This window comes from Colias philodice, chromosome 3 (assembly GCF_061535455.1).
Source record: "Colias philodice isolate Cphi_HAF_F1 chromosome 3, ilColPhil1 Martin Lab GWU primary, whole genome shotgun sequence".
Taxonomy (NCBI): domain Eukaryota; kingdom Metazoa; phylum Arthropoda; class Insecta; order Lepidoptera; family Pieridae; genus Colias; species Colias philodice.
Window position 1 is genome coordinate 8,361,493 of NC_143088.1, and position 15,017 is coordinate 8,376,509.

The 15,017-nt window shown below is 33.8% G+C and overlaps 1 protein-coding gene across 1 annotated transcript in view; it reads left to right on the top strand.

Moving 5' to 3' along the window:
- The window catches only part of LOC149489836 (ATP-binding cassette subfamily C member 4-like), a 47,948-nt gene that overhangs the window by 8,771 nt on the left and 24,160 nt on the right, over positions 1 to 15,017 (top strand). The window contains exons 2-9 of the mRNA XM_089714579.1: positions 2,506 to 2,751; positions 3,000 to 3,207; positions 8,813 to 9,038; positions 9,307 to 9,463; positions 10,902 to 11,151; positions 11,471 to 11,719; positions 11,956 to 12,123; positions 13,176 to 13,313. Coding sequence (XP_089570705.1) covers positions 2,506 to 2,751; positions 3,000 to 3,207; positions 8,813 to 9,038; positions 9,307 to 9,463; positions 10,902 to 11,151; positions 11,471 to 11,719; positions 11,956 to 12,123; positions 13,176 to 13,313 — 1,642 coding nt within the window. The remainder of the gene's footprint in view (positions 1 to 2,505; positions 2,752 to 2,999; positions 3,208 to 8,812; positions 9,039 to 9,306; positions 9,464 to 10,901; positions 11,152 to 11,470; positions 11,720 to 11,955; positions 12,124 to 13,175; positions 13,314 to 15,017) is intronic.

Consider the following 15,017-nt stretch of genomic DNA (forward strand, 5'->3'; position numbering starts at 1 on the left):
ACACAGGTTTACATTTAAACCATATAAATCTTATCATTAAAATCTCAGTTCAAAAGTATTTACAGTACTGATCATTCCACAATATTATTACAATTACAAATAAATAAAAAACACAATCAAAATCAGGATTATCTTTATTTCTGACATTGTAAATACATGGGAACTTTCATTATGCTCTTCTTCATTTTCACTTTCCCTACTGCCATCACCTGTGTAAATCATTTCATCGATTAATTCAATTCACCTTTAAAAACAAAACGAAGAAGGGTATGTAATAGCAGCTCTATATAATTCCACACAGAGAGAACACATTTTTGACTGACAGGCTACCGTCTCCTATAGACCGGGAGATACTGACACAAAATTTCGAGTCATTTGTAACAGGATGGCGGTTCTACAGGGGTCTTAGTACGCAATGACAAAAAGAAAAACGATGGTGTGAACGCTGGTACCGTCGGCTTAGTCGCGTGGGCGTTAGTCGAACTCGTCGGAAAAATAGCGAAGTCAAACGATTTGTAACACAAAAAATTTAGAATTTACCGATAGCCCATAAAAAAGAAGTAGGCGGTAGTGTCATGCCATACTTTTCCGGTGTGACTTACAGCCCGCCATACCGACGCGAATGTGTTGATTTAAAAAAAACAATTCAACCATTTGTACCAGGCTAACTTTTGCACAGGTAACCATCGTCGTGCAGCCATTTACGAAAATCGCCATGCCATACTTTTCGGACGATTCCAAATGGTCGCCATACCGCCGAAAATCTGCAAATTTTTTTTTTGTAAAAATTGTAACAGACAAATGACTCGAAATTTTGTGTCAGTATCTCCCGGTCTACTACCACCCGATTTGTTTTTGATTGTGTATGACCGTGAATTGACCTCTATTTGGATGCGATGGGGGAAGCGCGCCTGCGGTACGCCTGCGGTACGCCCGCGGCGCAACCGTGGCGTGCCGCCTCGTCGCCTTTCCAAAATTCTTTCATACAAAATGTATAAGAAGGACGTGGTGCAAAACAGATTCAAGAGGTGCGCTTATGGCACGCCCGCGCCCGCGCCGCTTGTGTTTGACCCGCGCCTTAGGCAATGGCTTGTCACTTTTTACTCGTTTTTCATTTTTTTTAGTCGACATTATAAATTCGTAGTTGTAGTTCAAGCGTTTACTAAGGATAACGAATGGTTTTTATTTAGGTAAATACATATATGTATGTACCGATGTACCGATTCGATCCGCGAATAACGAATTTTAGGCCGCGAATACAGGATTTAGGTCGCATTTTTTCCATCCGCGAATAGTGAAACCGCGAATGAAGGAAGCGCGAATAAGGAACTTTTACTGTACATACATAGCCTTTGGCTTTGGTAATTGGTTCAAATTGGAAGTCGATTATAAGTCGTTGCCTATTTTTCGTGGTTTCTTTCTATTTCTTGTCAATAATAAGCTCAAAAATGTGATAACGTATAGGTACGTAGGTACTGTAAATACACTACTATACCACGTTACGTAGTAAATATTTAGTAATCTGTGACCATACAACTGATTATGAGAGGGTTTGGGTTTTCCCCTTTGCTAGTGACCCCATTAGTGACGCAGCTGTGGCCAAACTATTTTTAAATAGTACTGATTAAAACATAATGATATACATTGACATATTTTACATAATAAGTCAATAATATAATTTTAGTAGCAAATATACATATGTTTGAGGATGGTCTAAAGATTGGTCTAAAGAGAACCTGCACAAAATTATACGTATAAATGAGTCCGATGAACATAGAGAAAACTACTACGATGGCGGCCCTAACATTTTAAAACAACAATTTGTTCGGTTAATTAATTCGCTTTTCTAATCATATCTCTATTTTTTTTTAAATTTAAAGTTTATATATTTTTAGTATTCGTAACAGTTATCATAAATTTCGTGGGTGTTACTAGATATCCTGAAGTTATGCAGTATGCACTTTATGTAATATCTGATAGGCTGCATTTTTTCCATTCTTTGTTAACTGTAATAATTTGTTAGTGTAGAAGATTGAAGCGAGTGTGACTTGTAATTATTTTCAATTGAATGAATTGAGCCACTTGGACTATACGACGCAATAACATTAATCGAAACAGACAACAGAACTTATTCATGTCAGTATAGCAAACCCATATCATAAAGCTAACAGATTTTATTTATCAATAGACAACACCGGATAAAATGCTTTAGGTAGGTATTATTCACATTCACGGATTAGTTATCCTGGGAAGGTGTGCAAGGAAAATTTTGTAAAAAAGATAGGCATATGACTGGGTATATCCAAGGTAAATGATATAGTACTTAGGTTCATATATTTAATTTAAAAGTTATGATACAAATGTATCGAAAAGTAACGAGAATTAACCAAGAGTATGAAAAGGTTCTACATTGAATTGTAATTATGCACTTAAAGAACGAAATAAATTTGTTAAACAATATTCAAGATGAACTAGTAATTCTTACAATTTACTTTTTACTTATAGTTGGAGTCTACCATTATTTCGCAAAGGATACAAGGAAGGCATAAAAGTGGAAGACTTATGGCAAGCCCGCGATAGCGATCATTCGGGACGGCTCGGGGATCGACTGGAAGAGGCATGGAACAAAGAACTTACCAAAGCACGCAATAAAAACACCCAGCCGTCCCTCCAGAGGGCAATTGTTTCATGCTTTTGGCTCGAATACATGCTGGTCGGTTTATTTGTTGCTATACTATTTATAATACTATGGTGAGTTAAGTTCTTATATCATAATTTTATGACTTACAATGAAAATGGATGTCTAATACCTCTCTTTTTTACTAAGCATGATAAATGTTTAAAGATAGATGTAGATATGTGTATTGTGTATACGTATGTTAGGCAATTAAACAATCAGTGTCCAGTGTTTATATCTGTAGTAATTAAGCCATACAATAATAATAGTGATGACATACCTAGTATAAGGATATAAATCATATATGTATCTTTTGTTTCAGGCCAATGGTACCTTATACACTAGCTTTATTTATAGGTTATTTTGCTGGAGAGAGAACGCCGGAGAGATATAGGGATGCTCATATTCATAATTTTCTTTTGAATTTTGTTACAATATGTACGGCTTTATTTTTATGTCATACTCAGTTGGGACAAAGTCGAGTAGGAATGCGAGTGAGGATAGCATGTTGTTCATTAATATACCGAAAAGTGAGTAATCATTTAAATATCTTTAGACTACAAGCCCGCATAGGAAAAAAATATGGGTCAAATGAACCACCAGAGGACATATCTAGAACGATAGAAGAGCAAAAAATAATAAGATTCATCACTATGCCGTCACTTGTAAGCTGTCCAACTGAGTGCAGATGAGAATTGAAAAGTACAGGTAGACTCGGTAAATTTTGGTCATATATTTTTGTACGGCATTCTTAACCATCGATAGATCCATTAAAAATAATAAGAAACCGCTCAGTGCCGTACAAAAATGGTGGTCCACCAAGTCGGAATTTTTATTTAATTTCCGAGAGTTACCGGGGGTAAATTTGGTCATTTGACCATGTACGGCATCTGTGTCATACTATTGCTATACTGCTTTTAATCCATTATTCCGCAACGCCGTACAAAAATCATGGGGACAAGGGGAAAAAATCGAGAGTTGTAATCCCCTCTCTTTCCCCACTCCAGGGGGTCATTTGACACAACACGAAATAAATTTATTTTTAAAGTATTTTATGCATAGATAATATTTTTTCATGTGCCGTACATTTTCGTTGGTTCAAAGGGGAAAAAATCTGAAAAAGAAAAAAATCCATATAACGAAATGTTTGCTTTATATTTTGATAATAAAATATAAATATACATTAATATTAAGAAGCTCGAGGTGGTTAATTATCACCTTGGAAAGTCGGAGTCAGGTGGAATGGACTCCGTTAAATTGATCAACTAATAAAAAAGCTGTGAACGAAAAGATGTGAATTATATGCAATCAGCCCATGAATACAGGTAAAGTCACAAGCAAATGCTAGTAATACATATATACATATTCAAAATGTACAAGTAAAGCGCTTTCAAATGATACCAAACACGGCATATTTATCTTAACTTTATTTTTTTACTCTGTATGTTTTGTCCGCTAGAGGGCCAAATTAGATTTTGTGAAACCCCATATAGCCTTTAGCTAGCTGGTCGCTGCAGGTTATCCAGTGAACAATTCAGACGCTTCTAATGATATGTCATTTGTCGAATTCTGATAAGTAGTTTAGAAGTTACGAGGGAATAGATGAACATACATACATGACCTGTCAAAACCATAACCAAGGGCGGATCCAGCTTTAGTGCCAGGGGGGGGGGTCACATAGACGTGGTCAATTTTCAAAAGCTATATTTTGGTAATTTAATTGATACGTAGATTAAAAAAAAATGGTCAAGTGCGAGTCGGATTGGCGAACCAAGAGTTCCGTACAAACATTTTTATTGATTTTTCCTTTATCTGTGCTATAAGACGAAAGTTTCTATTAAATAAAGATTAAATATCAAGATTCTGTGTTCACGGGAAGTATCCTGTAGGTTTTGATTCCTGGCAACACTTGCGAATGTTGATAAGCATGAAATGTATGTTTTAGCAATTTTTCCTCCATCTGTGCTGACATTGCTTTTAACCAAATTTCAGAACTCTGTGTTCACAGGAAGTAGTACAATACCTATAGATTTTGGTTCCCTTGCGATAATGTCGAAATTTTCGATAATTTACGGCATAAATGGCTGTATCTTTTGATTGCGTTGGCTTATAAGTTTGATTTTTTCACAGCTATAAGGAACCGTAGATTTGAGTATTCGGTATTTGAATTTCAGATTGATACCTCCACGCGTTCCTGAGAAAAAGGGTCTTCACAGGCAGACAAACTTGAAAAATATATATTTTTTGCAATTATTCCTGTATCTGTACTATAAGTTGTTGCTTTGTACCGAATTTCAAGATTCTGAGTTTACGGAATGTACCCTGTAGGTTTTGAGTTTTGATTCCCTTGCGAATGTCGAAATTTGCGAAATTTTTCGGCATTTACGGCTGTATCTTCTGATTCGTTGACATAGAAGTTTGATTTTATTATAGCGTAAAGGTATTTTAGACTTGAGTATTTGGTATGAATATCAAGTTAATACATGTCACCGTTCATGAGTAACAGGGTTGTAAGTTAAAATTTTTTTTTAATATTTTTTTATATTATAATCTAAGGAAAAATTCATGCTTTTCGCAATTAGTAAACAAAGTCGTTGTCTCTATGCCTATGTCCCTATGTATGATTAAATCTTTAAAACTACGCAACGAATTTCGATGCAGTTTTTTTAAAGATTGTGTGAGAGAAGAACTTATAAATTATATACTGTTCAAGAGGAATAGTATATAATTTATAAGGTTTTAGAGAAAGCGGGCGAAGCCGCGGGCGGTAAGCTAGTCTGCGTTATAAGACGTTTGATTGTACTAAATTTCATGACTCTGTGTACTCGGGAACTACCCTGTAGGTTTTGATTTCTTAGGGAGTGTCGAAAAATTTCAGCAATTACAGCTGCATCTTTTAATTGCGTTGGCTAAAACGTTTGAATTTTTCACAGCATCAAGGGACCTAGACCGTAGGATTTTGACATTAGCAAGGGAATCAATACCTGCAGGGAGCACCCTGTCCCGTAAACACAGTCTTGAAATTAAGTAAAAAGTATCGTGTTATAGCACATATTATTATGTAGTAATAACTGCGAAAACCCTAATTATTTAATTAAATTAAATAAAAATATATTTTTAAATAATTTTAAACTTACAATCCCTTTACTCATGAACGTCTACATGTATTTAATTGATATTCACATCAGAACTCAGGTCTATAATAACTTAAATCTGTTATTTAATTCAAATTCTATGTCAACGCAATCTGAAGAAAAAGCAATTAGAGCCGCATATTCTGTAATTCGCAACTACTTGCAAGGGAATCATCAATCAAAACCTACAAGGTACTTCCCGTGAACACAGTCTTGAAATTTGGTTAAAAGCAACTACTTAAGCACTTACAAGCACAGATAAAGAAAAAAATCCTTTCCGCAGTTATAGTTTTTTTTTAAATCGAAAAACCTGTTATTTGTCCTTAAATTACGACCACAGGTCGACCCTAATAATCTTTTTCTATAATTTTTGTTATATTCTCTTCCGTTACCGTTTGTAATTGATTTCATTGTTCTATATTACTTTTATGTCTCAAAATTCAATAAAAACATCATATTGAACAGTATTAATTTGTTAATTTAAAAAAGTTAATATTAAATTAGTGGTCCACTTAGGTCGTGGACCTAGCCCAGGGGGGGGGGTCATGACCCCGTGACCCCCCCCCTGGATCCGCGCTTGACCATAACCCTCCTTTTGCTTTGCCGTAGTTGGGTAAAAATATGTTAATGCCGTACTGTATCAAATGGCCATAAAGCACCCTTAAAATTGTAGCTTTCGTCGCTTTCATCAGCCTAAAAGATGTGGTCTGCACAAAAATGTACGGCATCGTTATTTCCTAATTTATCTATGTTAATACTATTTAAAACAACGAATAAAGTGTAGAAAACTATTATATTTCATTAATCTACGATGTTTAAACTTTAACAAAATTTCCGGTTTTGCATTTCTCTATAACTTTTTTTAGAACGGTTTCTTTTGAACGGCAATACTATACAACAATTGAATTTTACAATATCATGTTAAAAAAAAAGTTCCCGTACAGGGTCAAATGACCTTACAGCTCTTTATATCAAGAATTCGATGAAATTAAGATTATTATTGGTATACATTTAAAAGAACAATTATTTTTTGACGGCATTGCTTTTAATAGTACTTTTGAGTGCTAGATAATGTTTTGGAACCGAAGCCGTACTTAGTCAAATGACCCCCTGGAGTGGGGAAAGAGAGGGGATTGCAACTATCGATTTTTTCCCCTTGTCCCCATGATTTTTGTACGGCGTTGCGGAATAATGGATTAAAAGCAGTATAGCAATAGTATGACACAGATGCCGTACATGGTCAAATGACCAAATTTACCCCCGGTAACTCTCGGAAATTAAATAAAAATTCCGACTTGGTGGACCACCATTTTTTTACGGCACTGAGCGGTTTCTTATTATTTTTAATGAATCTATCGATGGTTAAGAATGCCGTACAAAAATATATGACCAAAATTTACCGAGTCTACCTGTACTTTTCAATTCTCATCTGCACTCAGTTGGACAGCTTACAAGTGACGGCATAGTGATGAATCTTATTATTTTATGCTCTTCTATCGTTCTAGATATGTCCCCTGGTGGTTCATTTGACCCATATTTTTTTCCTATGCGGGCTTGTAGTCTACTTATTTTGTATTATATTATCAAATGCGCGTTATATCACAGAATACATAATAGTAGCTAAACGCTACAGAACGGACACTCTCCGCCTCCCGCCAAAATTAAACTTACCTCACCCCCGCGCGATCAGACATAAAATGGGCCATATTTTTCTGCAAGGACGATACGCAACGAAGATTGACAACATTAATCAAATTGACTTAAAGTAATTTTATTATTTTGGATTTGTGATTATCGTTTTTCGTAGAAAATGGTTAGATATTGTGCTGTTTACGGATGTATTTCATCAGAAAAACGCGAATTTTTTTTACGCTAGTCACAAATGTGCCAACCATAAAGCGTTAACACACACATTTGCAGTCTCTACAGTGTGACTGTCAAAACGATCATTTTGTATGGAGTGTCCGGGGTGTGGTTATATCTAAAAGGTACACATCTTTGTTCTAGATTTCCCAAAATCTAATTCTTATTATATCTCTATGTCGGCGTTATTGCTAAAGAGCAGACACTTCAAAATCTTCTTCGCAAATCGTGAAATCTTATCGTCGCAATAAACATTGTCACGATTAGATTTCAGTTAGATTGCAATCTGACATCATTTTCAATCCAGTCGGATACGACCAGATCCCCACCAGATTCCCATCGACCAAGAAGATGATTTTCGCTTTTCCCTTTAAAGATATACTGTCTGTCATTGTGCTTAGTAAAAACTAAACATAAATAATATGATAAATTTGTAAAATCTAACATTAGTAATTTAACATGATTTTCCCAGATGAAATCACATTAATTACGAGCATGAGCAGTGCGATGATGGCATGCTGAGAAACATAATATTTATTCTCTACCTACTAAGTACCTATATTATATTTTACTAGCTCTTATTAAATTGAGAATTGTAATGAACAAGTCTATGACATAAACCATTATTTTACTCGTATTTTGATGGATCTCTAATAATTATCTCGATTATGCGTCTGGTCGACTTCTAATAGAAATGCAAATGTCTGTGGTCGACAAGGCCTAGCCTCAGCTCGCTCATGCAATAGCTCTATTATTTCCCAAAAATTGCTAGCACCGGATCTGATTGTCGTATCCGATTCAGCTTAAATCTGGCTAACGTCCGAACTCCGAAGAGATAACTGCATCAACAGCATCTGGTTTTTCGTATTGCAATACTTAGACTGACAGCTGAATATGCTGTATCATTGATTGTACTAGCAGTTGATTTGATTGATTGTTTTGATATCAGATATGAACATCATACTCACTTTTCCACCGTGAGAATTTTTTCTGAGGACTGTGCGAAAAATGTACATATAACATTTTAAGAACCTATACCTACTAAGACTTGTTGTTATGAATTTGTTACAAATAAAAGTATTTACACTTTTTGAAGTCGGTTTAATTTTTTGTTAACAATAGTTCAATTATTTTTTAGATTCTAAAGCTTAACCGAATCGGTCTAAGTAATACAGAACCAGGGCAAGTTATAAATTTGATGTCGAACGATGTGAACCGTTTTGATGTAGCAGCTACGTTCCTTAACTGTATGTGGGTCATGCCAATAGTCGTCATAGTGGTGTCCTATTTGGTATGGCAACACATCCAATGGGCGATGTTTGCTGCTCTAGCGGTTATATTCCTTCAAACCGTCTTTGTTCAAGGTATGTACTAATCCGCATAATTAACTTATCACAGGCAATTCAACAACGATTTGCTGTGATAGCGTTTGTAGCTAATTACACCGGTATAATCTTATCTTAATTTTACCGCTATAAACATTATTCATATATAATCTACTCAAAGATGTATTTTGTACTAATCGTTAAAGATTTTTATTATCTGTTAGAAATTACAATAAACAATATAAACATATAACAAGATTATAAAAACTATGCGACTATCTATTTGACTTGTTTTTCTTCATTGCAGCGTATTTAAGTAATCTACAGGGTACACTTCGTGGTAAAATAGCTAAGCGTACTGATGAGAGGGTTAAAGTTATGAGTGAACTTGTAAACGGGGTCCAAGTGATTAAGATGTACGCTTGGGAAAAACCCTTTGAGAAGCTCGTCGATAGACTTCGGAAGTAAGTATTTTTGTATGCTGTAAATGCGATTGTTTTTATGCTGCATAGTTACTTCTAAGTACAGCACAGATATATCATCTCTTTTATGAGCTCATAAATTTTACGTGACTGTGTTTAAAATGAACAGATCACATGATAATAGTAATATTTTTATCATAGAAAGCGACTTAAAAATAGAGTAACGAAAGTTATCTTTGATGTAGATGTTTGCAGATACCTTGTTAGGAAGTTTCTATGTACTTACTAAGGTTATTATATATTATATATATATATATATATTAGGTTGAGATAACGAAATTAATGATAATATTATATCAATGTTTGTATTAAACTTACGTATACTAAAAGTAAGATAAAAGTCATAGTGATTTGTGTAAATCCATTAATTTATTTCTAATTACTTTTTACTTTACCACAATGTAATTTTGAATTAAATACGAACACAAATAAGTGGGCACCACATGTAATTTATTTACATGTGGTGCCCACTTATTACCAAACACCGTCGTATAACATGAACACCGTCATATAACTTGAATTACAAAGTAATAAAAAATGTATACTATGATAAATGATACATAGCATAAATCATAATTATTAGGTATTAATTGTGCTTATATATTTACTATTGACATATTACTGCATTATATGCATATTAATGCATATACTATTGACATATTGTGCTTATATATTTACTATTGACATATTTTAGAAGACAATATAATTTTTTAAATTTACATATAACTGTTTATTGAAAGTTCGACTATTGTTCATACAAAACATACATAATAGTCACATACAAAATATCGATGACTTAAATTATACATAGAGAACAAAAATGTACTTATTGTATACTTAATTACTTATATGAATTCACTCATCAGACGTTTAAATTTTATGAGGTAATATGCGGGTTAAATGTTAATTTTCCATACGAATCAATTTATTTCTTCACATATCTGGTAATTACTTGATAAAAACGTTTGTAAATTGAAATAACGAATTGTATTTAAATCTTTAAATTGCTTACTAAATGAACACCTAAAGTACGATATTAAATCAAGTATATATACTGGTCACATTATTTTTATACCGTATAAATTTATTAGCCAACAAAATATAAAAGTCTATACTCTCGCCGAGATTAGGTAGATTAGCTTAACATAGTATCATATTTTTAATTACTTACTTGGTAAGATATTTTGTAGCAACAAGAGGGCATATAAATTGTTTAGCAAATAATCAGATGACAAATTGCTGATAAGATTCACAGCAAAGTAGGTCACTGTTCTTAACTTTACAATTCTATTTTCATACGAACTTCAGTTAACTGTGTAGGTATCGATGATCGTCGCAGAAAATTCAATTAGGTATATAAGGTACTTTAAATTCTTTAAATGATTCCGTTATCTTCGCATTAAAATAGCTTTCATTTCAGGTTAGAAGTGAAGTTTATTTTACAAACTTCTTTCATAAAGGGGTTCTCAACAGCGCTCACTGTGTTTACGGAACGATTCATATTGTTCGCCGCTGTGGTAGCGTTTGTTTTGATGGGCGGTGATATCCGAGCTAGCATTACATTCTCGCTCGTACAATACTACAATTTGCTACAACTCGCTTGCAATATATTCTTCCCCCTTGCGTTAGCTTGTCTAGCTGAAGCTAAAGTCTCTATCAGAAGAATTGAGGTAATTCGATTTTGTAAAGTTCTTTTAAGTCTGGTTAAAATAACGGAGACAAGCAAGTAAATTCTGGTTTTTGACTCTCTTCGTTTGCTACACATAGTCAAAAATGTTATTTAAAGTTGTTGAAAACATTGTCTTTGAACAGACCTGTGTGAATAGACTATGTGAAGTGGATCATTAAGCATTGCAATAAAATTCATTACGATTAAATTCAATGTGATAAATAATTATAGTTGAGTGATAAAACGAATCCATTATATCATAGCATTAATATATGTTAATGTATTTCAAATTAACTGCATAAAATAAAACATGTTTTTAGGAGTTCTTAAGTTTAGAGGAATTAGAACCTGAAGAACTGGGTGCAAGTTTGAAAAATGGTAATACTCTAACCAACGGCGTAGATAAAGAAAAGGAGATGCTTAAAGAGAAAGAGGGGTCGGGTCTGATACTCTCTGATGTTAGTGCAAGTTGGCAAGCAAACCCAATAGTACACACGTTACGAAACATCACATTCACGGCACGGCCCGGCGAATTTATTGGCATCGCAGGCCTTGTCGGTTCTGGAAAGGTAATAAACTGCTATAACTCTGATTGTATTGTATTATCGGCATGCGGCTTATCAAACAAAACGAGCAACGGTCATATTGTGGTCATATGCAATTATGACGTGAAATTGTAAATAAATCTTAGCTATTTAACGTCATTTGATTTATTGTAGACGAAGAAGTGATAAAGGCGTCGTATCGATGCATTTAATTAGGTTAATGGTATGAGGATGTTTAACAACAATATTTGTGTTTTCAGTCATCACTGCTAAATGTTATATTGGGAGAATTAAAACCAGCACATGGGTCTGTGAGTTTGGGAGGAGCACGTTTGGCATACGCAAGTCAGGAGCCATGGCTGTTCGTTGGAACGATAAAACAAAATATATTGTTTGGTCTGCCTTATGACAGATTACGGTATAAAAAGGTAAGAAAAGTTAAGTTATTAGAAAATACATAATTTCAAGTAAAGTACTTAAATATTTTTTTTAAATATTCGGATGTACCTAGTTAACTAAAAAATAATAAGAAAATAGATGTGTGTCAGTTAGCTCTTATCTTTATGTAACAGCTAGAGTTATTTATATATATTTTTTATATGAAGTAATTATGATTGATGACTTAGGGATTTGTAAAGATTTAGGATCTATTTTTACTTATATTATACTAGCAAACCGGGCGAACTCCGTTTCGCCACCAGAGACACCTTTTCTTTGCTATAAACCTCACGGAGCCCGAGACCTTTCCAACGAATGCAAAACCGTGGAATACGGTTCGTGCGTTCTGGAGTTATAGCGTCATCGTCAGGAAGGAAAACCCGACTTATTTTTGTATAGTTGATAGTACAATTATATTTTATTAAGCCAAGAGCTTGTATGATCTGTCACCGTGTTAATGTTAATGGAATTAAATTAAATCCAAAGGCTTTCGGATTATGAGGTATTTACTATGTTAATGGTAGGTACTTAGAAAGAAGAAACTATCGCGGTTTATAATATTTCTTTGAAAAACATTACAATATAATATTATTATTTTATTAACTGGCTGCTGCTTCAACACTAGCTGTCAAGGTTAGAGGGAGTTTATTATATTAAAATATAATAAAAACACCTCTTAATTAATAGCTAACTACTTATTGTGCCAATTAAAAAAACGAATACTTTTTTTATGAAATAAAGTTTATATTTATCTGTAAACTACATATTATGACTTTTGTCTTCCATCCAAAATATTTTGTACTAATAAAGTAGTTAATATATTATCAGTGGACATAGGTACGTAAATAGTTAAGCAACTTATTGAATCAAAAGTTTACTGTGATTTTTGAGTTTGTAAAATATGTGCTAAATGCCTGTAAAAAACAATTGTGGAACATATTATGAAAAAGTTTAAGGAAGTTATTAATTCTATCTGTCCACACTGGAATTGAAACTGCTCTAAAACATGATCGTAACTCTGCTGGCCTTTTCCTTATACTAGGTGGTAGCAGCGTGTGCTTTACTACGCGACTTCGAGCAGCTCCCAGCTGGAGAATCAACACTGGTTGGGGAACGCGGCATCAGTCTGAGCGGTGGACAACGCGCGCGAATTGGCCTTGCGCGAGCTTGCTATAGAGAGGTGCGTATAGCGTATAGTCTGTGGTATACATTACTCTATGACCACAGAATAAAAATTGTAGGGTTAGTGGGTTTCGCTTTCGCGGTTATTTCACGGTCTTTTTAGTTTTGCACTTGGGACTTTTTGGAAGTGGGAAGTTGAGAAGTTTTGATTGGTAGTGTCAAATTCAGAGTAGAATTTCAGAACAACTAATGTCGTAATACATTCAACGACATTAGTTGTTGGTTTTGAAATAGATTAAACATAAAACATGAGGAACAAATACAATCGCATTTTCATTTATTATTGCTCACGGAATAAGTTGCCGCCAGTCGCCACTTTGTCTCGCTTCGGCGGCTGACCTAACTAGTCCAGTCAGCTTAAAGCAAATGATTTCTATTTTCATATAATATGTAGCTACCTATTTCAACATATAGCATTATTATTTATCATGTTTCTATTGTGTGCACGTTTAACATTCCTGTGAACAGTACAGAGATTTAAATATGCAAAAAATCTGTTCCAACCAGTATTATGTTAATGACAAATTGTTTTTCTGTTATGTTACCTTGTAGCCTGCAAGTATGGCGTAGAAATGTGTCATGTCATTTATATTGCACGCCTCATAAGCGAAGCGTTGAGGTGGGTACTACTGTCACTTCGCGCAAAACATCTGATTTTTCAAACTTAAAATGTCTTTATGTATCATACATTGCACTTGTAAGATAATACATACACACACATATTAAGAAAAAACACTATTTTTAACGTTCATGATATTTTTGATGTCATTTTTGTTATTTAAACTAGTTAAAAAACAGTTTAAAAAAGTTCTGTCTTGGACGTCCGTGTGTGTGTCTGTATGTGCGGATCCTTTTTCTTGTTAACACGATAGCGACCGAAATACTTTACTAATCGAGTCTTTTTTTTTCTCTTACGCTTGAGTATGCTCAGGAATAGAACCCTTTCATTTTTCAGGGTCTGATTCGATGTGGTTTAATTGTTATTAAATAAACAAAAATAATAATTAATAAATATTTATTAAAAAAAAATTATGAGGCGTGCACTTTTGGATTTTCCAAATTATTTTAAAAATACTATGAACATGTGCTCGGCGATTCCCAATTCTCAGTAGGTAAGATTACACAATAATTAGGTACGTTTAGTAATATGGGCGACATGCCAACTTTTTATTCATAACACGGATTTACAACGTGCTTCGGTTTGATGGAAAAATAATCTTACATAACTCGGATCAAGGAACAGACATTTGTAGACATAGATAAGTGATAAAACGTAAATTTCTAAGATAAAAGTCGCTTCTCTTGTCGTTTCCTTGGCAATGAGTTTATTTTGAAGACGAGACAATTGAGATGATTATAATATCAATTTTTTCCATTTATTTGTGTAGTAGGAAATGCAGCACAGATAAGAAAATGCTATATTTGGTAGTACATTGTTTCAGAAAGATTTAAATTCTTCTCGTATACAATCTTTATATATGTATATTATATTACAAGTAACTAGTTAGATAAGCGTTTTTTATTTATGACATTGATAACTATATTATTAGGTTACGTAAAGTATCAATGAGATAATAGTTTACAACTTTACAATTAAGGTAGGTAAGTATCTAAATCAAGCCTATTTAAGTGCGTATAAATAATAATTATAATATAATCCGTTGATTTAGTATTAGGCATAATTTTAATGATTTACATATTC